This window comes from Schistocerca piceifrons, chromosome 1, assembly GCF_021461385.2.
Source record: "Schistocerca piceifrons isolate TAMUIC-IGC-003096 chromosome 1, iqSchPice1.1, whole genome shotgun sequence".
NCBI lineage: Eukaryota > Metazoa > Arthropoda > Insecta > Orthoptera > Acrididae > Schistocerca > Schistocerca piceifrons.
This window is the reverse complement of record NC_060138.1, coordinates 198,104,615-198,131,342: the sequence shown is the minus strand read 5'-3', so window position 1 is coordinate 198,131,342 and position 26,728 is coordinate 198,104,615. Positions and strand designations below refer to the sequence as shown.

Genomic DNA, 26,728 nt, shown 5'->3' with positions numbered 1-26,728 from the left:
ATACCTAACTTTGCCCAACATGGCTTTTGAAATGGTGTTAAGGTCCTCCTGTAGTGCAAACTACGTTGATTCAATTTGTCGAATTTCTGCGGAGAGAATCCAGAACGCTATACACACGTTATCCAGCTTCCCAGTACCTCTTTCTTCGTGCCGAGACTTAGCGCTGCAAATGTACAGTTTGCTCAATAGTTCACACTTGTCTTTCAACAAAGATGTCGCAGCGGCAATTGGCGTAACCTGTACCATATTGATTCTTCAAGATGTTACAAGGACATTATACAGATAAGCTCACATGTTCAGATTTCGCGATATCGTGCAGTAGACCGCAAGCTGGTTCATATTTCCAAGATACAGCAGTGACGTCGCAAGCTGCGACTGGGAAGTATAAATACTGCTGCTAGCGGGCAATTATTAGAGGTGAGCAGTTTTAAGAGTCAGTGACATGCTTAAGGTTCAGGCACTTCTGCTGTTTGCGGCAGTGGCCGCTATGGTGGGCGCCACAGCGGGACAGCTGGCGTGGTGGCAGTCCGGCGTCATCTACCAGATCTACCCACGGTCCTTCAAGGACAGCGATGGTGACGGCGTGGGCGACCTCAACGGTAAGACACGGAAGGACATTCTTGTACTGCGACTGCGTTAGACGTGAATCAAACTCTGTGATCAGGGGTAGACAAATATATGGAGGTGGAGGGAGAGAAATCAGGTCAGACGAGTAGAGATAAGAAACGGAAGAAAGACGGGAAATACTGAAGTAAAAACAGAGGAGGGAAGGCAGAAAAGAGGGTTAAAGGACACGAGGATGGTGAGAAAGAGCCAGACACATGCGTAGAAAGAGAGGGAGAGATGGGCGGGGGTTTGGCATGAAAAAGAGAAAGAAGTGACAGAGGGAAATATGAGGAATGAATAGCGCATAGTAGAAGAGAGTGACGGAAATTGGGTAAGGAAGTTGCCAGGAAGGACGAGAAGAAACTATAAAGACAACAAGTAGGATAATATAGGGAAAATTGGCCAGTGAAGAAATAGACTAGAGCAAAGGCAGGTGGTGGCTCTGATAGATGTGATATACAGCACTTTTTAGTAAAAAGATTAAGGACTAAAGAGGAAGCTGCCAACATAACAGACAACCTGAATAAACAGGCTATATATAACCTTCGTGCTTTTGTTCACATGGTATGCATTGGCGTGTGTGTGTGTGTGTGTGTGTGTGTGTGTGTGTGTGTGTGTGTGTGTGACAATGAGAGAGACGTAGGTGAATGATAGGTAGAATGTGGTATAGAATGGAAGGAGGGATAATAGAAGATGGCAGGAGAGTGAGGAAGTTTGATGGAACAAACAGGTAGAGACAGGGGTGGTGAGAGGAGACTAGGAAGGGCAAGAGAGAAATTATTGAGAAAAATGTAAAGTGAGACAAAAATAAAAATTTGGCGAACAATGGAGAAATGTAAGTAAAGATTAAGGGAAAGAGACAAGGCAGAAAATAAAACAGAGAGATATGAGACTAACAGGAAGGGAACAGGTATAATCATGGGTAATGTGCTAAATGTTTTGTTACAAGTGAGTATATCTGTGTCATTGGAGGGATACTGAGAGTGTGATATAAACATATTAGATCATTACTATCGATTCAAGATACACCTCTCAAAAACGTCCAGAGAGCAACAAAGTTTTTATAGATTTAATTTTAAGAATCTACAACTTTTTTGTGTAAGACAGGTATGCAAATAAAAGCAAATTACTAATGGCAATAAGTACTCACAAGCCAAAACACATGGACGACTGCAAAAACTACGAAGATCCAGAACCTACATTAAAGCTGTACTAGTGGGGAGAACGACAAGCATAATAATAAAAGAAATAATTTTTTGTATCATAGAGATTAGCTGTGAACTATGAGGAAATTCAGCAAATCATCTCTCGAAAACGTCATCACTCGTCCTACAAATACAGATTTAATCGGTGATTTTAGCTATTTGAACTTGTTGATGCTTATTTCTGTGTCTGAAAGAGAGGAGTATCATCTTCTGCTTTCTACCTTCACTGTGTCAGTCAGTAACAGTTATGTCGGCAACAGTAGCTAACACTTGACATTTGGATCCATCAGCCACTTAATTCAGACTGATTACTAGCTAATCTTTTCCAGCACTCCATATTATTCGGTTAGTGGCAGTTGGCAAGATACGATAAAACCGCACGTAATGGTTTAAGCTTTGGTACACACTTGAGCGCTCCATAAAATAAAGATATAACCTCAACTTCAAAGTCCTGAAGCGTAAGATATATTAGCACACAATAATGCGGGCAGTGTTGCATGAATATTGACGTCCCACCTTTACTGACCAGTTAAATTTGAACGCTGTCAACAGATCTACTTGCGGGATTTGGGTTCCCACTTCGGAAAAATTGTCAACAGAGACTTTGTGCTCCAGTATCTACTATTGCTGTGGACACTAAAAACAATGTCTCATGATGTCACTCTGAATGTGAGATCTGATGAGATGTTAAAAAATCCGATGGGTTTAGATACACGTACTATATTACCACTGCTGGGCTTTAAAACTGCAACAGTTTGAGGGTGGTTGTTGTTGTGGTCCTCAGTCCAGAGACAGGTTTGATGCAGCTCTCCATGCTACTCTATCCTGAGCAAGCTTCTTCATCTCCCAGTACCTACTGCAGCCTACATCCTTCTGAATCTGCTTAGTGCATTCATCTCTTGGTCTACCTCTACGATTTTTACCCACCATGCTGCCCCCCAATACTAAATTGGTGATACCTTGATGCCTCAAAACATATTCTACTAACCGATCCCTTCTTCTAGTCAAGTTGTGCCACAAATTTCTCTCTCCCTAATTCTATTCAATACCTCATCATTAGTTACATGCTCTACCCATCTTCAGCATTCTTCTGTAGCACCTCATTTCGAAAGCTTCTAATCTCTTCTTGCCCAACCTATTTATTGTCCACATTTCACTTCCATACATGGCCACAGTGCATACAAATGCTTTCAGAAACGACTTCCTGACACTTAAATCTATACTCGATGTTAACAAATTTCTCTTCTTCAGAAACGCTTTCCTTGCCATTGTCAGTCTACATATTATATCCTTTCTCCTTCGACCATCATCAGTTATTTTGCTCTTCAAATAGCAAAACTCATTTACTACTTTAAGTGTCTCATTTTCTAATCTAATTTCATCAGCATCACCCTATTTAATTCGACTACACTCCATTATCCTCGTTTTGCTTTTGTTGATGTTCATCTTATATCCCCCTTTCAAGACACTGCCCATTCCCTTCAACTGCTCTTCCAGGTCCTTTGCTGTCTCTGACAGAATTACAATGTCATCGGCGAACCTCAAAGTTTTTATTTCTTCTCCATGGATTTTAATTCCTATTCCGAATTTTTCTTTTGTTTCCGTTACCTCTTGCTCAATATACAGATTGAATAACATCGGGGATAGCCTACAACCCTGTCTCACTCCCTTCCCAACCACTGCTTCCCTCTCATGTCCCTCGACTCCTATAACTGCCATCTGGTTTCTGTACAAATTGTACAATAGCTTTTCGCTCCCTGTATTTTACCCCTGCCACCTTTAGAATTTGAAAGAGAGTATTCCAGTCAACATTGTCAAAAGCTTTCTCTAAGTCTACAAATGCTAGAAACATAGGTTTGCCTTTCCGTAATCTTTCTTGTAAGATAAGTCGTAAGGTCAGTATTGCCTCACGTGTTCCAGCACTTCTACGAACTGAGCTTCCCCGAGGTCGGCTTCTACCAGTTTTTCCATTAGTCTGTAAAGAAGTCATGTTAGTATTTTGCAGCCGTGACTTGTTAAACTGATAGTTCGGTAACTTTCACATCTGTCAACACCTGCTTTGTTTGGCATTGGAATTATAATATTCTTCCTGAAGTCTGGCATTTCACCATCTCATACAACTTGCTCACCAGATGGTAGAGTTTTATCAGGGCTGGCTCTCCCTAGGCTATCAGTAGTTCTAATGGAATGTTGTATACCCCCTGGGCCTTGTTTCGACTTAGGTCTTCCAGTGCACTGTCAAACTCTTCACGCAGTATCGTATCTCCCATTTCATCTGCATCCTCTTCCATTTCCATAATATTGTCCTCAAGTACATCTCAGTTGTATAGACCCTCTATATACTCATTCGTCCTTTCTGCTTTCGCTTCTTTGCTTAGAACTTGTTTTCCATCTGAGCACTTGATATTCATACAAGTGGTTCTCTTTTCTCCAAATATGTCTTTAATTTTCGTGTAGGCAGTATCTATCTCACCCGTACTGATACACGCCTCTACATCCTTACATTTGTCCTCTAGTCATCCCTGCTTAGAAATTTTGCACTTCCTGTCGATCTCATTTCTGAGACGTTTGAGTTCCTTTTTGCCTGCTTCATTTACTGCATTATTATATTTTCTCCTTTCATCAATTAAATTCAATATCTCTTCTGTTACCCACGGATTTCTACTAGCCCCCGTGTTTTTACCTACTTGGTCCTTTGCTGCCTTTACTATTTCAGGTCTCCGAGCTACCCATTCTTCTTCTACTGTATTTCTTTCCCCCATTCTTGTCAATCCTTCCCTAATGCTCTACCTGAAACTCTCTACAACATCTGGTTCTGTCAGAGGGTAGCATGTAAAAAATGTGAAATGTGGTAGTTGCCTGGGTACGTAAATGGTTAACACTACAGCTTAATCGCACGACACACTGTCCGTACATATCAACGTGACCACCTGTCAACATCCTGAATAACCATCTCTTGCAGCGCGGACCGCTGTGACACGTACAGGAAGACAATCAGTGAGGTTCTGAGAGGTACCAACAGCCATGTGTAGCCATGCTGACTCCAGTGACGTGGCCAACTGCGCTAGATTTCTCGGTTAAGCATCCGTGGCGATAACAGCCCGGTTGAGGTGGTCCCACAGGCACTCGATTGATTCTAAATCCGGGAAGTTTGGTGGCCAGGGGCGTATGATAAACTAATCCTGGTGCTCTTTGCATCTCGTACGTACACTGCGAGCTGCGTGATACATTACACTGTCCTGCTGGTAGATACCATTCTGCCGAAGGACACCAAACCGTGTTTGGGGGTAGACACGGTCTCCAAGGACAGATGCATACTTACGTTCATCCAGTATGCCTTGCAGAATGATGAGATGACTCAGGGAATGCCTTCAGGCCTGGGCCCTTCCGACGATTGTTGCAAGTCATTTGCTTTCAGACTTCTCAAGCCGTATGGGACAGTGCGCACCTGTCCAATAGAGCATAAAAAGTGATTCTTCTGAAAAGGCCACTTGTCGCCTTTCAGTTACGGTATTGAGGAGCAAGTTACAGCCTTCGTTGCCTGTGAACAGTAGTCAGCATGAATGCACGAACCAGGCGCCTGCTGGGGAAGGCCATACTCAGCAACGTTAGCTGAACGCTCGTTGAGGAGACACTGCTGGCAACCCTCGGTCCATCTGGGTGGTCAGTTGGTAAACAGTTGCAAGTCTACTAGTCCGCATACATCTCTGCAGCCTTCGTTCACCCCTGTTATCTATAGCCCATAGTCCATCACAGTTGCCTTGGCGTCGATTTAGATAGCGTCATTTTGACATCCATGGTATATTTTAACCACAGGGCACGCGAACATTTCACAGACTTAGTCATTACGAAAATGTTTCCCCCTTGGTCCGAAAGCCAATGGAAATGCCCTTTTGGACTGCAGATGAATCACTACATTCGCGCATTACGACAACGATGGCACTGTTTCCGGCGTTCCTCGACAACCTCCACATACCTCCCACTGCTTGTGGTGCCACCTGCTATCTGTGAGTGGTTACCGAACGTTGTCGTCTATCATAAGTGGTGTTGACATTAATGTGATCGTCTGCATAAGGAAAATTACCCAGTGAGTATGTCATTCAGAAATTGCAGTTAAATGTTATTTGTTTGTGACAAGATTGCATTGTGTATGTGCATCACTAAGCGCTGATAAATAACCAGACTGTCGCTGGATGTCAGATCTCTCCACAAACTTACCACATATACACTCCTGGAAATTGAAATAAGAACACCGTGAATTCATTGTCCCAGGAAGGGGAAACTTTATTGACACATTCCTGGGGTCAGATACATCACATGATCACACTGACAGAACCACAGGCACATAGACACAGGCAACAGAGCATGCACAATGTCGGCACTAGTACAGTGTATATCCACCTTTCGCAGCAATGCAGGCTGCTATTCTCCCATGGAGACGATCGTAGAGATGCTGGATGTAGTCCTGTGGAACGGCTTGCCATGCCATTTCCACCTGGCGCCTCAGTTGGACCAGCGTTCGTGCTGGACGTGCAGACCGCGTGAGACGACGCTTCATCCAGTCCCAAACATGCTCAATGGGGGACAGATCCGGAGATCTTGCTGGCCAGGGTAGTTGAGTTACACCTTCTAGAGCACGTTGGGTGGCACGGGATACATGCGGACGTGCATTGTCCTGTTGGAACAGCAAGTTCCCTTGCCGGTCTATGAATGGTAGAACGATGGGTTCGATGACGGTTTGGATGTACCGTGCACTATTCAGTGTCCCCTCGACGATCACCAGTGGTGTACGGCCAGTGTAGGAGATCGCTCCCCACACCATGATGCCGGGTGTTGGCCCTGTGTGCCTCGGTCGTATGCAGTCCTGATTGTGGCGCTCACCTGCACGGCGCCAAACACGCCTACGACCATCATTGGCACCAAGGCAGAAGCGACTCTCATCGCTGAAGACGACACGTCTCCATTCGTCCCTCCATTCACGCCTGTCGCGACACCACTGGAGGCGGGCTGCACGATGTTGGGGCGTGAGCGGAAGACGGCCTAACGGTGTGCGGGACCGTAGCCCAGCTTCATGGAGACGGTTGCGAATGGTCCTCGCCGATACCCCAGGAGCAACAGTGTCCCTAATTTGCTGGGAAGTGGCGGTGCAGTCCCCTACGGCACTGCGTAGGATCCTACGGTCTTGGCGTGCATCCGTGCGTCGCTGCGGTCCGGTCCCAGGTCGACGGGCACGTGCACCTTCCACCGACCACTGGCGACAACATCGATGTACTGTGGAGACCTCACGCCCCACGTGTTGAGCAATTCGGCGGTACGTCCACCCGGCCTCCCGCATGCCCACTATACGCCCTCGCTCAAAGTCCGTCAACTGCACATACGGTTCACGTCCACGCTGTCGCGGCATGCTACCAGTGTTAAAGACTGCGATGGAGCTCCGTATGCCACGGCAAACTGGCTGACACTGACGGCGGCGGTGCACAAATGCTGCGCAGCTAGCGCCATTCGACGGCCAACACCGCGGTTCCTGGTGTGTCCGCTGTGCCGTGCGTGTGATCATTGCTTGTACAGCCCTCTCGCAGTGTCCGGAGCAAGTATGGTGGGTCTGACACACCGGTGTCAATGTGTTCTTTTTTCCATTTCCAGGAGTGTATGTCATTTTGGAGTCCAACGTTCAATGATGTCGCTTTTCAAGATACTGAGATCGTATCTACGAAGTGGTGGGCGAAAAGACCAAAGTCTTACATCTTTTGTAAAGGGAAGTCTAGAGCGAACCGTTTTTCACTTCATGGGTGGTGGGTTATTTGTATACTTAAAACCAGTTACATAGTACAGGTGACATAGTGTGTGAGGAAGGAAAGAACGCGTATTGTCTTACAGTATTAAGGAAGTGCTGGAGCAAGGCAGGAGCATGTAGAATCTGCAACCTTAATGTGATGCTGAGCGAATTTGCACGACAGGAGCAGACAGACAGCAAGGTACAGTGCTGGTTTAGTTTCAATTATTTAGTGGTGGTTGAGTTAGGAGAGAGAGATCAAAGATGATTTCATTGCTAGATATAGCTTTAGTGATCCGATGCTATTAAATAGAAAATCAATAGGATGAAATTTTACTTTTTCATCCACTTATAACTGCTGTAAAATTTCAGCAGTACCATGGGCTATATAATCATTATTAAAGAATACGTCGACAATTTTATCGATACACACTGAACACTATGGCAAAGCTGTTTTGGATGAAAATGTACTCGTATGATGCAAACCGATTAGTGGCCTATAGATAAGATAGTCGACCTTCAAGATTATTCTAAGGGTTAATAATTATGACCGTGTATCAGTTTCTGCCATGGTTAAGCGCCTGGGAAGGAGACGCTGCCATCCTAGTCCAGAGCAGCAGATACCGACAGAGTGGAATGGATTGTGTGGATCCATTAGTAGAGAGACCCCGTTGTGTTGACTCAGCAGTCAACTGGAGTCTAGAACAGCAGGTACTGGCAGGCCAGAACGGAATGTGTAGGACCATTGGTGCAGAGATCCCTTTGGGTTTTCTCAGCACCTGAATAAAGAAATTTTCGGTCCAGAGCCTCCTTTATACTGTAGGGCCCGCTATGATAGGCCAACTACTGAGAAATGTTATTCTCACACAGCTGGAACTATGGTACCGAGTAACTGTTCTTCCGAGGAAATGAATGGTTATTCCATCGAAGTACGCTGCTGATCTATAAATGTGCAGAACGGGGACAGCGAATCAGAAAATTTTACTTCTTGTGTTTATACATTTAGTGGCAAGAATATTTGATTAGGTGATTTGTGAGCACACAGTGCAAACAGCTGCCACGTCTAGAAGTAACGAAGGCAGTCACCAGTCTGGGCACCGAATCGAATGCAGCATGGATGACGGAATGGGTACGTCATTCTATGATACTTCAGCTCAGTGCCAGAGTTCATCAATCGTTGTGACAGGTAAGTGGTGGAGTGCCTGTCTTTCACTAACCCGTGACCGGATGGATTCAATGGGTGACAGATCTGGAGAAAGTACTGGACGGGGGCAATACTCGAATATACTTTGTTTCGAGGGGAGTCAAGGAAGAACGGGCGTTATCTTGTAGAAAGATGATGTTAGACACAGGAAACGGCAGCAAAACGTCAAAAATGCAACGATTGCTCTCCAAATTATCGGCTATGCGAATCAGATATAATCGTGTTGTGTCCCCAAGTGGACCTCACAACATCAAGCCGAATGCTGTGGCCATATGACTATGGCGATTACAGTCTGCCAGCGTAATGCTATATACAGAACCCAAACTCTTTTGGAGAGAGGGCGTGGAGACCCCACATTTGTCCAGTGTTATCGCTGAGGGCATCATTGCTACTGAGACTCTCTCTGCTCTGGGTTCAAACGAAGCTGCACCAACAGTCGTTGTGGTAACAGCCCACGGTGCTGCAGATCAAGGGCGCCCATATGGTAGTTTGTATGGGGCGCCTAGACCGGGGTGTATCTAGTATTTTTAATAGCTTGAAATACGAATCGCGACTTTTAAGTAGTCATTAAAAAGGACCAGGTCCGATCCTGTAGTAAACAGACTTTTAAATTACTTTTTGAAAGAAAATCACGTGACTACACCTGATTGTTTCTTTCCCTGAGAGCTACATAGGGCACCCTCCTTTCCTTCCCCCCTCCCCCCTCTTTTCTGCGGGTATGGGCGCTCTGACCGTAGACTTCATCGCGCTGTCCGTGTACATATCTATCTTGGCTCTACAGTCCTGCACGACCGAATAAAAAATGTCTGACCTCTCTGACGATAGCCACGTGGGAGCGTTGGGATCCTGCATGGCGTCCTCCTGAACTGTCATCACTTGATAGTCGTTGGATCGAGACAAGCACAACATCCAATATCATGGAAGGATAACCTTCAGACCAGATGGGCTATGGTGCTGCCACTGTTGAATACCGACACTAACTACTAGACATTTCTCCATCTTACACGGGACGGAGTACGATCTTCTTAAAAACAACTAAAATTAAAATGCATTATGTGCATGAAAAACTATTGTGTAATCTCTTCTTTATAGAGTATATGCGACATTACATCTACCTATATCGTGGAGTTGCTTCTACATGATAATCATTCTTCCGCGCGGGATTAGCCGAGCGGTCTCAGGCGTTGCAGTCATGGACTGTGACGCCTGATCCCGGCGGAGGTTCGAGTCCTCCCTCGGGCATGGCTGTGTGTGTTTGTCCTTAGGATAATTTAGGTTAAGTAGTGTGTAAGCTTAGGGACTGATGACCTTAGCAGTTAAGTCTCATAAGATTTCACACACATTTGAACATTTTTTGATAATCATTCCCAAATCATGACATGTAGTACACCCCATTCCAATTTTACGTTTGTTATGTGCCGAATACCCTGTTCAAGAATCACAAGAGGGGGAGGTATAATTGGGAAAGGCCAGGAGATAAGGCAAGATTCCCGTTAGATTACGTCATGGTCAGGCAAAGATTCCGAAATCAGATGTTGGACTTTAAGGCGTACACAGGAGCAGATATAGACTCGTATCACAATTTAGTAAGGATGTAGAGTAGGATGAAGTTTAAGGCATAGCCAGGAAGAATCAATACGCAAATAAGTGGAGTACGGAAGTTCTAAGGAATGAAGAGATACGCTTTAAGTTTTCTGTGGCTATGGATACTGCAGTTTAGTTGAAGAGGAATGGAGACCCTAAGGAGGCAATGGCATAAGTTGGAGAGTAAAATGTAGGTACAAAGAAGAACTACGAAGCAACATGTGTAACAAAAGAAATATTTCAATTGATCGCCGAAAGAAGGAAGTATAAAAATATTCAGAGAAATTCAGAAATACATGCCACTTAAGAACGAAATAAGCAGAAAGTGGAGGCAGGCTATGGCGAAATGGCTGCATGAAAAACGTGAAGAAATCGAAATTGAAATGACTGTCGGAAGGACTGAATCAGAAAAAACAAAACAGCCTTTAGTGAAATGAAAAGCAAGGATGGAAAAGCAAAAGGTGTAACTGGATTTCCAGTGTTAAAAGCAGAAGAGAGAGCGGATGCGTGGAAGAGTACATTGAAGGCATGTATGTGGCGGAGGATTTGTCTGATGACTTGATGGAAGAAGAAACACGAATCAACAGAGAAGAGGTAGGGGATCCGATATTAGAACCAGAATTTAAAAGATATTACGATGACTTAAGATCAAATAAGGCAGAAGGGATAGATAACATTCCACTGAAGTTTCTAAAATCACTGGCGGACGTGCCAACGAAACCACTGTTCACGTAGGTATCTAGATTGTATGAGACTGGCGGCGTACCATCGAACCTTCCGAAAAACATCATTCATACAATTCCAAAGATTGCAAGAACCGAAAAGTGCGACAACTATCTCACAATGAGCTTAACAGCTCATGGATCCAAGTTCCTAGAACAATAATTTACAGCATGTGTTAGACGACGATCAATTTGGCTTTGGGAAAGGTAACAGCACCACAGAAACAGTTCTTACCCAGCTGCTGATACTGAAAGCCAAAAAAAACCAAGACACGTTAATAGGATTTGTCGGCCTTGGAAATGCGTTCGACAATGTCAGATGGTGCAAAACGTTCGAAATTCCAAGAAAAACAGGGGCAAGCTACACGAAAATGTGGGTAATATGTAAATGTACAAGAACAAGACGAGACAATAAGACTGGAAAATCAAGAACGAAGTGCTCGAATTAAAAAGGCTCTAAGACAGAGATGTCAACGATAAAGTTCGCTGATGACATTGTTATCCTCAGTGAAAGTGGAAAATAATTATTGTATATGTTGGGTGGAATGAACAGTCAAATGGGTGCAGAATATGGACTGAGTGTCAATCGAAGAAAGACGAAAGTAATGAGGAGTAGTATAAATGAAAACAGCGAGAAACTTTACATCAGAGTTGGGGATCACAATGTAGATGAAGTAAAGGACTTCTGCTGCCAAAGGGCATATCTGGCCAAGACAGGTCTACTGGTATTAAAAATAGGACCCAGTTCGATGAAGAAACTTCTGAGAATGTACGTTTGGAGCACAAAAAATATGGTTGTCAACCGCTGGCTTTAGGAAAACCAGAACCGAAGAGAATCGTAGCATTTGAGATGTGGTGCTATGGAAGAATGTTGAAAATTAAGTGGACTGATAAGGTAGAGAATGAACATGTTCTCCGCAGAATCGGCGAGGATATGAAAAACACTGACAAGAGGAAGGGACAGGTGGCAGGACATATATTAACACATCGGGGAGTAGCTTCCATTTTACTAGAGGGAGCTGTAAAGGGTAAAAACTGTAGAGAAAGGCAGAGATTGGGATTTACCCAGCAAATAGTTGAGGACGTAGCTCACAACTGGTCCTTTGACATGAAAAGGTTGTTATAGGAAACGGTTCGTATCAAACGACTCAGAAGACCGTACAGGCACCGTTTGTACGGTCATTGGTAAACTCGTGGTGTACAGTATTAGCAGTTACAAAAATATAAATAACCTCTCATTTGCACGGTGAACGAATACCAAGTTTCCTGAAGTGTGAGCTTCGGTAAACGGACGGCGTACCTGTTATTAAAATACACACCTAAAGACCAGTTCTTACAGTAACCACAAATACTCATGATCCGTCTATTAATTCGAGTGAAGTTTCTTGCTACTGCTGCATTATTGGCTGGCGGTTATAATAGTGTTCATACACATCAGAAGAAAGGACTGTATGAAATCGCTTGTTGAGAAATTTTTTATGGCAAAGTGGGTAACTGTCCGAGTTGATACCTAAAAGTTATCTATTCAGTCCTAAATCTGATATGTGGTTATCCTCTGTCTTTTATAAACTCTTTCCCATACAGCAATGATTTAAAAACGTTTAAACGTCAAGCTACACGGTGATCAGGAGTTCCTGTTAAACTGTAGGTTCCCATGTAATTGGCTGGGGAAGTACAATGGACAGAGGAAGGTAAGGACGCAATAGCTCTAATAACACCATGGCTTTAAAACCACATCGGTGTTCAGATAAAAATTTGGGTTGAGGAATGCTTCACTTTTTTTCTAATATTTCTCCTTTGCAGAATGAGTATAACGTGACTCATGTGGAATGCTTAGGAGTGATTCAGACGGGGCTATGTGAATTAAAGTGTTGCGTTTCCACTAAAGAAAATAAGAAAAAATATTTGTGGGTTGGGTTCGTGGACAAAGCATCATTACATACCGACTAAAAGCCCTCACTCGATGAGGATGAAGTATGAATCGGCTCTTTTGAAGGAACCATCCCAGAATCCACCCAAAGTGGTTGGGGGAAACAAACGAAAACCCTTATCAGTACAGTCAGCTGGTAATTTCAATTCCACATTTTTTTTCGAATAAGTGTGTACTGTTATAGCCCTACCGTCGCTTTACGTTCTATGTGCTTCTATTGTCGACGAAGGAGGCCACATTGGGTAAAGTTAATGACGTGCGACATGGTGAAGTGGAATGGAGCAAATAAATAAGGAGCTAGCCATTTTCATGTCATGTACTGTGAGACATATAGGCAAAGAGGATATGGCCCCCACCAAGTAACTTAAGTAACTTGGAGAGATTAGATATTTTTAAATAGCCGTAGTGTAGAATTATATTAAAAGCTGAAGTAGCATAATTCGAAGTAGGGGCACATGACGGGATGGCATAAACATTCCTTGTGCTAGTCAGTCTGGTGACGACACCGCTCGAAAAACTTGACATGTTCGTGGGTTACCGCGAGCGATGGATGCCGAAGACTTCATCATCGAGACTAGATTTCTGTATAGTGGTGGAGAATATTCGTGAAATGCATGTAATATTTAACTTGCTCTATAGATGTTTGTCCTCCCTATCCAGAATCAATTAGTGGCTTAGCCGTATTAATGTAAATTGTGCTTTCCAAAAGTAGTTCAACACTGTACTGTAAATGAGACGTGATTATTGTAAGCAAGTACAGTCTTATCCCGACTTAGAATTGTCTATTGCGGTTGAGACCCAGTGATATTTTCGTTTTAAGAGTTCCTGATGATGTTGCTTCCACTCGCGACGAGGGGCAGAGGTGGAAGTTGAGGTCGGAGACAGTTTTGCTAGTGAATTACAAAGACGATTTAGAGGTCCGTTGGATTTCCCAGGTTATGGAATGTTCACGCACTAGCACAACATAGTAACGACGTTGCATAATTCCCAAATGCTATGCATAACTTGTACTATCGCAGCGCTGATCCTCCATTGATTCTGTCATCCGGACTTCTCATGGTGGGCATGTTCTGGCGATGGAAATTTATATCTATGATCTGAATCAGCTGTCTCTACATTTGTTAACTGCTCAATTTAGATCAGATGAGCAGCTTGTACTCGTATTCTCATTCTTTACTGAGCACGACCCACTTCGCTTTCACAGGTGTGATTGAGAAGCTCGACTACCTTCAGAGTCTAGGAGTAGCAGCGATATGGCTGTCACCCATCTACAAATCTCCGATGGCGGACTATGGGTACGACATATCAGACTACAGGGAAATCGACCCTCTGTTTGGCACCATGGAGGACTTCGAGGCCCTTCTGGAAGGTGCCCATCAAAGAGGTATGTATCTAACGGATCTAACATGTGTATTATATCGGCACAGGAAAACTTACTGGACGATGTACTATTCCTGGATTTACATGGCAGGAAGACTGCAACATGATGTCCTGTCAGTGGAAATTTCTCTTTCTTCCTCACTATGTTATTCTTGTTGTTTTTCATTTTCTAGTACTATATTTGTTATCGTTCCCTCACAATCAACATATTCTTTGAGATACATGAGTTTTTTATTAAGTGCAGTAGTCTTCTTCGATTTGAAGAGTGGTGACATACTCTTCATTTATACAATTTATCTTGTCAGAAGTCTCAACTGACTACATTACAGGGTATGCCGTCTTTCACACATCCAGAAGCTTCAGACGTTGCCAATAACTGTAGTATGGGTAGTAGCTATTACTTACGAATTATAGTCATAGGAAATAATTGCAAAAGAAATCCGTTGATCTGAAGGCAGAAGCCGTTTAGCAGCTGCGGTAACTAATCACAATTTCTTTTTTCTTTTTGAGGGTGCGGCCGTCTAACTTTCATAACGTATAATGGTAAAATTTCTCAAGATGAAAAGGTGAATTTAGCTTCTAAAGAGAGTTGTATCAGTGGATATAAGTGTTGAACTGAACAACGCCCTGTCTCACTTTAAAGTTGGATTGCGCATATAAAATTTCTGATGGAGTTAACTGAACAAAACGTAAAAGTTTTCTGTTGGATGGGTATCACATCTGTGAGAATCCATGGATGCTCATGTCAGATGCATTTCACCCATTTTTTGTTGTTGTGAAAGTGAAAAATTATCAAGCATATTTATTTATTTTTAATGAAAGAAGTATTCGTGTTGTAGATTGTGTAGTACAAGGTAGGAAAATCCACAAGTTTTTTGTATTACACGTCTGATCAAAGGTATACGGACACACCTACGTGATGAGAAATTGACCACTACACGTCACGAAAGGCTCCCCAGCCGGTGGTCGATAGCAAAGCCATAACAGCAGAGTCGGTCGGGAAAGCTCATTGACTTAGGTGGACTATTCATTGGATGCCACCTACGTATATCTGGGACATTTCAACCCTTGAAATCAGCGGAAGCAATCTCTCGTCAGTTCCAAAGTGCTACCAGTAGTTCGGACAGCACAGTCGTCGTGCGTAGAGAGCTAAAATAATGGGTTTCAGTGGTCGAGCAGCTTCTCATAAGCCACACATTTCTGTAGTTAATGCTGAGTGCTGATGACGTAAAGAGTGACGCCACTGAGCAGTGGATGACTGGGAACGAGTGATTTGGACTGATGAATCACGTTATACACTGTGGCTATCCGATGGAAGAGTTTTGGTTTGGCGAAATTCTGGAAAAGGTCTGCCTTCGTGTGACGTGCCAATAGTAAAATACAGGCGGTGTTATGGTATGGGATGTTTTTCATGGTCCCCTTAATGTGCTTTAAAAAACGCTAAATGGGGAAGGATATGACCACATTTAACAGCAGTGTGTACTGAGTGCAGAGAGGAACAGTTCGGAGACGATTGTTTGTATCAGCATGAAAATGCACCCTCTCATAAAGCAACGCTCAGAGGCAATGGTTTGTGGACAGCAATATTCCTGAAATGGAATAGCCTACCCAGAGTCCGACCTGACCCAATGGAACATCTTTGGGCTGAGTTAGAAGGTCGACTTCGCTCTTTACCGCAGGGTTCAACATCACTATTTTTTCTGGGTTCAGTTCTTGAGGAAGAATGAGCTATCATTCTACCACAAACATTCAGAAACCGCATTGAAAGTGTCCCCAGCAATGTTCGAAGAGTTATAAAGGCGAAGGGTACACCCAACCCATATTAACAGTATGTCAAATGAAACACCTTTCAGACATCTGAATTTCCAAATCATTATTTTATTGGGCTATCAGTTTTGGCAATACGGTTCGGAGCCATCTTCAGGCCCCGTGACCGATATGTAGGAAGATGCAGTCGAAATAGGGACCAGCCTTCAAAGACTGCTATCCGTAGATTTTTGAGACTGAGTCAGCAGATACTGTTTGAAGTAATCGCTGTCTCAAAAATCTACGGATATTAGTCTTTCAATGCTGACCCTTATTTCGACTGGACCAAAAGGGGACTCTTCCTACACGTCATTCAGGGGCCTGAAGATGGCGTAATATATCGCCGAATCCGGTAGCCCAATAAAATAACAGGTTGGAAATTTAGATGGCCGAAAGGTGTTTTATTTGACATTCTGTACTGAACACCCGAGTTCCCGCAATCATACGCGAAAGGATGAACGTACAGCAGGCCATATAATGCCCTCTAATAGGTGGCAGATTCTTTTTATTCGATAGTGTATATTCAGCAAACATATAAGAGCTCTTGTAAAAAAAAGGCTACAAAACTCATGGTGTAGCAAAATGTTTTTATTTCATATTGCTGAATTCCGAAGTGATCAGTCAACATTCGATGTGGTACTATGTGCAGATATAAAGGTGATCCTGGACTTCGTTCCCAACCACTCCAGCGACGAGCACGAGTGGTTCATAGCTTCCAGCGACCCAACACACGAGAACTACGAGAAGTACAAGGACTACTACGTCTGGGTTGACGCCAAAGAAGACGGATCAGTGCCCAACAACTGGGTAAGCTGTATCGCACATCCCATGTGTCACTACGTAAATGGGGCGATTTGTTGACTTCTAGCTAATCGTTGAAAATTTTGTGAAAGAATGATAACATGATTCAATTTCAGTGCTAACTGTCTGCATCACTTAAGAAATGAATGTGACTGAAAATATTTGAACTGCCCAGAATTCTTAAACTGTGTGTAAAACAGCATAGCCGGCTGAAGTGGCCGTGCGGTTAAACGCGCTTCAGTCTGGAACCGCAAGACCGCTACGGTCGCAGTTTCGAATCCTGCCTCGGGCATGGATGTTTGTGATGTCCTTCGGTTAGTTAGGTTTAACTAGTTCTAAGTTCTAGGGGACTCTACGCAGTAACCCACGTCTTCCCACTACTGTACAACGTTGTTAGGAACATCAAGAGCTAAGACTGAATGCTGACCACTATATTTTGGACTTGACAGAAGAACTGTAGTGAACTAAATCTACTTACCACTTATGGTAAAGAAAGCCTCACTGTTCAGCTTAACGCGTAACTTCAGTTTAATCATTAGAGTTCTTGATTGATGGGTGCATTTTGAAACGTTGCTAAGTAAGTAATACGCGCGTTCCCAAAACGATTAGTTGTTATTTACATATTTATTTATTTACGGTTTTCTTTTAGTTTCTAAATACAAGAACAAACCATATGTTAGACGTGAATTGGAGTGAATATAGCACATAATATTTTACCATAATTTCAAATGTTTTAGTATAACCAAGCATTATGGAGTTTCAGGGGGAAAAGTCTACATACAATATCTGTATACAAAGAAAAAAAAAGAAAAAATGGGTACACATTTCATTTGGCCATCTGGACCTCAGACATATGTTCGTCTGGAAACCAGAGGCCACATGATACTAGTCTGCTACACTATGCTGCATTACTGGATCACAAATTTTGTAACTTACAAATCTGAACTGCGCTGCTATACAACACTATATTACACAGCACTACACTACATTACACTAATGTGCTTGGTATCAGAACCAAGACAGATCTTTCATTTGTCTGGATAGTTAGTTCCTGGTGCGCTGAAGTACAACTCAAGATTCAAAGGGGTTGCTGTGCCACCAAAGATGTAAAAAATTGGGAAATGATTTGTGAGTCCAAGGAAATCCATCCTGGACCTCCCCGAGGCTCATCTCGTCACCACTGTCGTGGTGTGTTATCGTGATGAATGGCCTCTGCTTTGTTGTCTCTCTGCCATGCACGCTTGCAGTTCATAAGCTGATATCTTAGCTGTCAGCTTAGGCAACAATTTCTCGTTCCTTATTGTATTATAGACTGTTGTATTGCCAAAGACATTCATGTCGTTGTAAGCAACATCTCGTCTAATGGCACATTCCCAGACGATGTGGTCTGGGGTGCTGATTGCTCCACATTGACAAGTATCTGTGGTGCGTTGACGTATTTTCACTAACTAGCTGGTATATGAACCATGTCCGTCCCGACAGGTAGCTTGTAACTCCCTCGGTCGGAAGATTTATGACATTTTTGATCTTTATTTCATTTCAGGAAGTAACTGATAAGTTCTCCTTCCTGTTTGTGCCCTGTCCCCCATTTCTTGCTCTTCTCTATCAATACAAGCCTTTATTTCTTTATCCTAAGTTGATTTTGGGCCCAGTATCTTCTTTACCATATCACAATCTCCATTTTTAAGCCAATATTGTGCACCTCTTTCTTATTGCCAGGTCCAGAGTTTGAAAGGCTAATATCACCAGCAGTGCTTCAGTCTGTGTTGCCCTACACGCACCTGTCAGGCGCAAGAGTACACTTCTCTGTGCTCGTCGGAGAGCCTGTACTGTCCTTACCTTCTTGGCTCTGTGAGCTCAAACGCTCCAACTGTAGCCCCAATTACAATTATGACTGCGTTGTGGTACGTTCTTACCGTACTTAGTGGCAGCTGAAAACTTCTTTGGCCAATTGTTGCTATTTTGCTCAGGATTTTAATAACTCTCCGGCAGACGGTATCTACAAGAGTATGAAAGTTTTGCTTTCCATCAATGTTTGTGCAAAGGTATCTACGTACTTCTTTTCTTTTCGCAAACTGGTCGTTTATTCTGATTATATGGTTTCTCGGTCTTGATAATGCTCCTTTTCGTAACATATGAACCACTTTGTGTGCTGTTATGGTTAGTTATTTTCTACATTCTAGTTACTTAGTCTTTTCATCTATTGGATCTACAACTTTGCTTCCGACGGTTTGCAGTAGATGGAAATGGCGGCAAGTGGGGTTCGGGTAGTTGGTCATACGTGTAATCCAATAAGCTTAGGCATCTGTCTACATAATGCCATAAAAATATTAGTCGATTTGTGATTGCATCATCAGTATATCCTCGATTAAGTACGTCAAATTACGTACCCATTTCTCGCCATTTGCGGGAAGTTTTAATTTTCTGCTTTAACATGAAGAAATCTGCGGCTGTGGCTCTTAAAATGCTGCGTACGACCGATGGTGAGGGAAATATTGGTGGAAGAACGTGCAGAGAATGTTTTCAACGCTTTAAGAAAGGTGATTTTGAGGTCGAAGACTAGCATGGCAGTGGAAGACAGAACGTTTTCGTAGCTACTGAAACAGACGAAGACAGTCACAGGAAATCATTATCGAAAGCAATTGATGCGTTCGAGCCCAGCAGTGAAACACAAACGGCCGCAATACAGCGATAGGAACGTAAAGGTAATTTTGCAGCAGGTCAGTGCTCGACCCCATGTCGCAAAACCCGTCGAAATATACATGGATACGTTGAAATGAGAAGTCCTATCCCTTCTGCCGTATTCTCCATACGTTGCTCTCTCTGACTACCATTTTTTTCGATCTGTGGCATACAGTCTGGCTGACCAGCACTTCCGATCATATAAACAAGTGCAAAATTGAATCGATTCATGGATCCCCAAAAAAGGCGCCAAGTTCTTCCACCATGGGATTCTTATGCTATCCGAAAGATGGGAGAATGTAGTGGCCAGCGATAGGAAATACTATGAATCATAATTTTTTTGTAAGTTTTTGCCGGCCGCTGTGACCGAGCGGTTCTAGGGGCTTCAGTTCGGAGCTACGCTGCTGCTACGATCGCAAGTTCGAATCCTGCCTCGGGCATGGATGCGTGTGATGTCCTTAGGTTAGTTAGGTTGAAGTAGTTCTATGTCTAGGGAGGCCTTGAAAAACTGAACACAGATCAATCGAGAAAACAGGAAGAAGTTGTGTGGAACTATGAAAAAATAAGCAAAATATACAAACTGAGTAGTCCATGTGCAAGAAGGCAACATTAAGGACGGTGTAAGCCCAGCAGCGCCGTGGTCTCGTCGTTAGCGTGAGCAGCTAGGGAACGAGAGGTCCTTGGTTCAAGTCTTCCCTCGAGTGAAAAAGTTTTTTTTTTCTTTTTTTAAAGTTATGATCTGTCCGTTCGTTCATTTCAATTTTTTCACAATAAAGTCCCGAACTTCGAGAAAAAACGGCTTAAGCAAAGTTGTAGACCTAGTAATTAAACCCCTGGGTTGGCAGGTAGTATAATTAGCAGATCGTCTGCGTAGGCGATGCATCTTATAATGTTTGTTATGCTTCGAAGCTAGTTTAGCAATGGGTCTAAGACAACATCCCAGACCTTTGGACGACAAACAGAACCCTGTGGGCAGCCTTTGGTGATATTTTTTCACAATTTTCTTTTTGGGACACACTAATTGCACCTGCCTGTCTGTGCAGTAATCTAGTAGGCTGTTATAGAGACGCCTGGGACAGTCCATCTGTTTCAGTCTTATGAATGGGGCAGACACCATTAATTATCAACGCCCTAACTAAATTAATCATTATGCCTATGCCACAGTTGTCGTCTGTTTTGTGTACAGTATTCATTGCTTGATTTATCGCATCCTCGATGGATATCTTTTTCCTAAAGTCGTACTGCAGGGAGTTCATGCGTACTAACTATCTGTGGTCTTTCAGCCGGCGGCACAGTAGCTTTTCCTATAGCTTGGCTAGAGCATTTACGAAACAAATCGGCCTGTAGGGTTTCTTTGTTCTTGTGTCTCGTCTTGCACTTTTTTTAGTATGATAATATTCGAAGTTATCCAGATTCTGGACACCTGCCTACAAAAGTCATTCGTTTAATAACACTGTTACATATCCCAAAGCGATGTTGAGTGAGCGGTTGTTAAGTTGGTGGCCTCGCAATGTTTGTCTTACACCGAATGCAAGTGACTGTTAGAACTATTCAGCCCGTTTCCGTGTCTAATGACCTCGACGTCGACAGGTCGTTACTCTCAAATTCATTTTGTTCATCCCGTTTTCCAAAATTTAACCAGCGTTATATCAGTAACAGCACCAGAGGTAGTAGTGTCATGTTATTGGCCGATTTTGTAACTAATCATCATAAGTACTTAAATGATTGAACGGTACAATTCGTGGCACGAGGCCTATGTGGGATGACTTCCGCCGAGACAAAAGCACTGCACAGGAAATGTGAGGGAACATCCTACCTGAAAGAATGGTCTCTCGACCCGAAAATTTTGTTTCTGGCTAGGCAAGGACATAAAACATACCTTACAAAATTATTTAAATGCATGTTTATGTAAGAAACGTCACCATAAAAGCTCTGTTGCTTCAGTTATCAGCAGAGCTAGATGTTGAATTAACAGGCAACTAAGAAAATACCACGTAAGATAAGTTGTATTACCCAATCAAGGACCAGACTAACCTATGATGAAAGGTGCTAGCTGAGCCTCGGGGCGTGGTGTGTTGGTGTGTCAACATATTATGCCTCGATTACGTTCCCTCGCTGAGCCTCACTGGGCCCGCGCAGGGCTGCAGCATTCCAGAACCTATCAGGTGTTGTAAGCGTCTCTCGATCGCTCTACAGTCGTACTTGGTTTCCGCACCGTAACTTCTATCGTATACTGCTGGCCATTATAAATGGAAAGCCATTAAGACAGCGTGAAAGAAACGTAAAACTGGCATGCTGGAGTAAGTATTTCAGCCCAACCTCACAAAGTAACGGAGTAACGCCATCGCCGGCCGGTGTGGCCGTGCGGTTCTAGGCGCGTCAGTCTGGAACCGCGTGACCGCTACGGTCGCAGGTTCGAATCCTGCCTCGGGCATGGGTGTGTGTGAAGTCCTTAGGTTAGTTAGGTTTAAGTAGTTCTAAGCTCTAGGGGACTGATGACCACAGATGTTGAGTCCCACAGTGCTCAGAGCCATTTCAACCATTTCAGTAACGCCATCAACATTCCATACGTAAGCAATGGTTATGTAACTTATTTGTCATTCATAAATCGCATTTAAATGATGGTTGTTTGCGTGAAAATCGCTTCACGTCTCGGATAAGAACGAGAAACTTCTACTAGCACGAGCCAGGATTCGACAGCTGCAAGGTCTTGGCCAATCAAGACTACGCAGGCTGGTGGGAGCATTATGGGAAACATTCTCCTGCACTTGCATGGGACCTAAGACACGATTACAGCTGCATCCCTTTATGTTTGATGTCTACACCGATGGCGATGTCATCTTTCAACAGGATAACTGTCCGTGTCTCGGAGCCAGAACTGTGCTGAAGTAGGCAGGGGCATTTTACTGAACTTACGTTGACGGCGACCAAATTCGCGTGATGTAAATCCTATAGAACCCATCTGGGTCGCAATCTGGCGCCATCACCATGTAAGCGGAAAAAAAATTTAAAAAATGCTCAATGTGTGTGAATTCCTAATGGACCAAACTGCTGAGGTCATCGGTCCCTAGACTTACACTTACACACTACGTAAATTAAACTAGCTTATGCTAAGAACAACACACATACACATCCATGCCCGAGGGAGGACTCGAACCTCCGGTCGGAGGGGCCGCGCAATCGGTGACATGGTGCCTCTAACCGCGTCTCCACTCCGCGCGGCCATGTACGCAAATCAGCGGCCTATTATTTACGCGAATTACATAACCTATATGTAGACATCTTATACCTCAGTATGCCAGTGCCTGTGTTATTCTGATGACAACGCACTGCGGAGAACACAGCCGTTACGAAACATGTCAGATGAATTCACATTGCGAATAATGACCTCCATCAGCTGCAGAATGGAATGACGACAATGAAACTTTGTGCCGGACTGGTACTCGAACCCGATTTCCCGCTTATCGCGAGCTTACCATTTGGCTATCCAGGCACGACTCACGGCCAGACCTCAAACTTCCATATGTCGTCAACCATACGTCTGAGATCTGTACTCGCACATACATTATGTGTATTACCGTACAGGTCAGACGATGCGTTCATCAGACGTTGCACTGGTTCGAGTCCTGGTTCAAATGGTTAAAATGGCTCTGAGCACTATGGGAATTAACATCTGAGGTCATCAGTCCCCCAGAACTCAGAACCACTTAAACCTAACTAATCTAAGGACATCACACACGCCCATGCCCGAGGCAGGATTCGAACCTGCGACCGTAGCGGTCGCGCGGTTCCAGACTGAAGCGCCTAGAACCGCTCGGCCACGTCGGCCGGATCGAGTCCTGGCCCGGCACAAATTTGCATTGTCGTCATTCCATTCTACAGCTGATGGTAGTCATTGTTCCTAATTGCGAATTCATCTGACGTCTAATGCCTCATTCCTCCACAAACCTACCAACAAACTGACGGATCCCTGGTGCGCCGAATCAGTGATGTATTTCATTCCAGGCCGGCCGCGGTGGCCAAGCGGTTCTAGGCGCTTCAGTCCGGAACCGCGCCACTGCTACGGTCGCAGGTTCGAATCCTGCCTCCGGCATGGATGTGTATGGTATCCATAGGTTAGTTAGGTTTACGTCGTTCTAAGTTCTAGGGGACTGATGACCTCAGATGTTAAGCCCCATAGTGCTCAGCGCCATTTCATTCCAAACACCGACAAACAAGCTATTTACAAGGTGGTTGTAATGTCTTAGCTCATCAGTGTATGTCGATGCGTAAGAAACAGCGTGCTGTAGGCTAGATTCTAGACGCAGAAAAAGTACCTCCAATTGAAATCCAAAGAAGGATGAAAGCTGTGTGTGGTGATGACTGTATCGACTTCAGTAATGTGCGACGTTGGCTTGTTCGAACTGTAATGAAGGAAACAGTGGTGCTAGCCTCAAAATGTGTGACAGAACTCGTAGTGGTCGAACGCTTACGGCAACCATTTCACGAACTAAACAGAGAAAATCGTCATATAACACACACACAGATCTAAGTTTTGCATATCGCAAGAGCGTATACAGGCCATCAATGCAGAACTTCGGTACGGAAAACTGTGTGCATGGTAATTGCCTCGAATACTCACTATTCGCGTGAGACAGACGAGACGAGACATTTATCAATAATTTCTTTTACGAGAGTGTTCATTGTCATTGGTCATCCTCCATACAGTGCTGACTTCGCTCCATCCGATTTTCATCCGTTTCCAAAATTTAGAGAACGTCTTCGAGGACTTCACTTTGATAATGATGAAGCGGTGCAGTCAGAGGTGAGGTTGTGGCACTGTCAACAAAGGCAGACGTTCCACAGTGTCTGTATGAACAAACTCTCTCTCGTCGGGAGAAACGTGTTCGTCGCCAGGTTGACTATGTTGGGAAACAGACGTATAACGTGAAGAATGAAGGTATAGAATTTAAATGGAGTCTGGTTTATTTTAAAATCCTTAAGAGTTTTCATATAAATAATTCGGAGGCGTTAATTTTCAGCACGTCCTCCTATGAACTGCACAGAAAAAGAGGTCTAGCTGCTAAACATCATAATTATAACTTGGCTAGTGCTTAATGAAGTGTCACGTGTGCTTTTCAGCCTACTCAGTTCGACCAGCAGACGGCGTGGGAGTGGAACGAGGCCCGCCAGCAGTACTACCTGCACCAGTTCCACATCAAGCAGCCCGACCTCAACTACAGGAACCCTGAGGTCCTCGCCGAAATGCAGGTACCTACAATGTCTCGATCCTCACTGATCTTTCCTCTGCAAAATGTACATGCTCTTGCAACAGAGGAAACGTCTAAGTAATATTATGTGAAATATTGATCAATAGGAAACTATCGCTAGTTGTCGAAAATGAGACATGAAAGGTTGTCCAGTCGGATTCTTTTCTACTTTTCAGTTAAAACACGTAAAAGATTTTTGGTTCACAATAGTGGGAAACGATTTGTAACAGTTACGGATCTTACATAATGACGACCTTCTAAAGAAGCGACTTGATGGGTAGCAGAGTTTCCAACCAAAATTTAAGATCTTCTACAGTAAACTCCAACCAGTCAAGATTGTGGTGAGAAAGGAAGCTGGCTACCATACTGAGACACTTACAATTGAAACTTCCTGGCAGATTAAAACTGTGTGCCGGTCTGAGACTCAAACTCGGGACCTTTGTCTTTTGCGGTCAAGTGCTCTACCATCTGTGCTTCCAGAGCACAACTGACGACCCATTCTCACAGCTTCAATTCTGCCAGTACCTCGACTCCTACCATACAAACTGCACAGAGGCTCTTCTGCGAACCTTGCAGAATTAGAACTGCTGGAAGAAAGGAGTCCCGAGTTCGTACCTCGGTCCGCCACACAGTTTTAATCTGCCAGGAAGTTTCATATCAGCGCACACTCCGCTGCAGAGTGAAAATCTCATCCTGGCACAATTGGTTACACAGAGTGGTACTTCCGTTTTTTCTTAATGTACTTCAAGTTCCTTGTCTGTTTCCTGCCTCTCATCTAGCAGCATTTGGAACACCTCAAATGCACAATGTGTTCTGAGGAAGTATTCCGATGGTAACTTCCCCGGAAATGTGGTGATCAGTTCGATTCAATATTTTGTCCACCGAACCGTTCGCCATCTTCAGGAGAACGCTGTTGCTGCTGCTGCTGATCAGTTCTCAGCGGAACTCAGCACAGCAACCTTGTCCTGAAGATGGCGGACAGTTGAATCGCCGAAATATTGAATCGAGTTGATTTTAGGATCCGGCAGCAAACCCGAGGAGACTTTCAAGACGTATTACAACCGGAAAGCCTACTACGTCACAACGTTGAGACTTGCTTTTCAGCAAAGACTTGTCAATCCTTTAGTGCCGAATCCACAAGGGTGTTGCAGTGCAGAAGGAAAAAATGGTTAATAAAAAAATTCGTAGTGGTTTACATCTGGACTGATCGAAAGTGGAAAGACCACCTAAAACTAATTGTAAGAAAAGAAGAAAAATCTTAAGAAAATGTAATTCATCCACGACAGAAGGTGCCTACTAAAAGTGCGTTCCATCTATTCTTAAGTATTCTATATCAGTCTGCAATCCTCACCAAGACTAATAGGAGTAGAGAAGACCAAACGAAGAGCGGTATGGCTTAGTAGGTGCGAGAGCACTGCGGAGATGCTCCGCAAATTTCAGTGGCAGAACTCTACAAGAAAGGCGTCGTCTATCATGAGGAGCTTTACTATTAAAATTCTGAGGGTGTTAGTTGGAAGAAGAGTCGGGAAACGTATTACTTCCTCCATCATACGTCTCGCGAAAAGACCACTACAGCAAAATCAGAAGTGTTAGAGCTCATGTGGAGTATGTGTAGTCTTTTACATGCAAAATTCGCATATTGAAGAGAGAAGGGGGTATGGGGACTTAAATAGTAAAATCAGAAGTACCCACCGCCACAACGTATGGTGGCTGGAGAACATATAGTGTCCAGTCATGAAACTTCATGGCAGATTAAAATCGTGTGCCGGACCGAGACTCGAACTCG

At 43.8% G+C, this 26,728-nt stretch overlaps 1 protein-coding gene across 1 annotated transcript in view; it reads left to right on the top strand.

Moving 5' to 3' along the window:
* The first annotated feature begins 487 nt into the window (after window positions 1–487).
* LOC124799410 (maltase 2-like) overlaps window positions 488–26,728 on the top strand; it is a 63,126-nt gene continuing 36,885 nt past the window's right edge. The window contains exons 1-4 of the mRNA XM_047262925.1: window positions 488–599; window positions 14,229–14,408; window positions 16,860–17,017; window positions 24,815–24,943. Of these exons, the coding sequence (XP_047118881.1) occupies window positions 488–599; window positions 14,229–14,408; window positions 16,860–17,017; window positions 24,815–24,943 (579 nt within the window). The remainder of the gene's footprint in view (window positions 600–14,228; window positions 14,409–16,859; window positions 17,018–24,814; window positions 24,944–26,728) is intronic.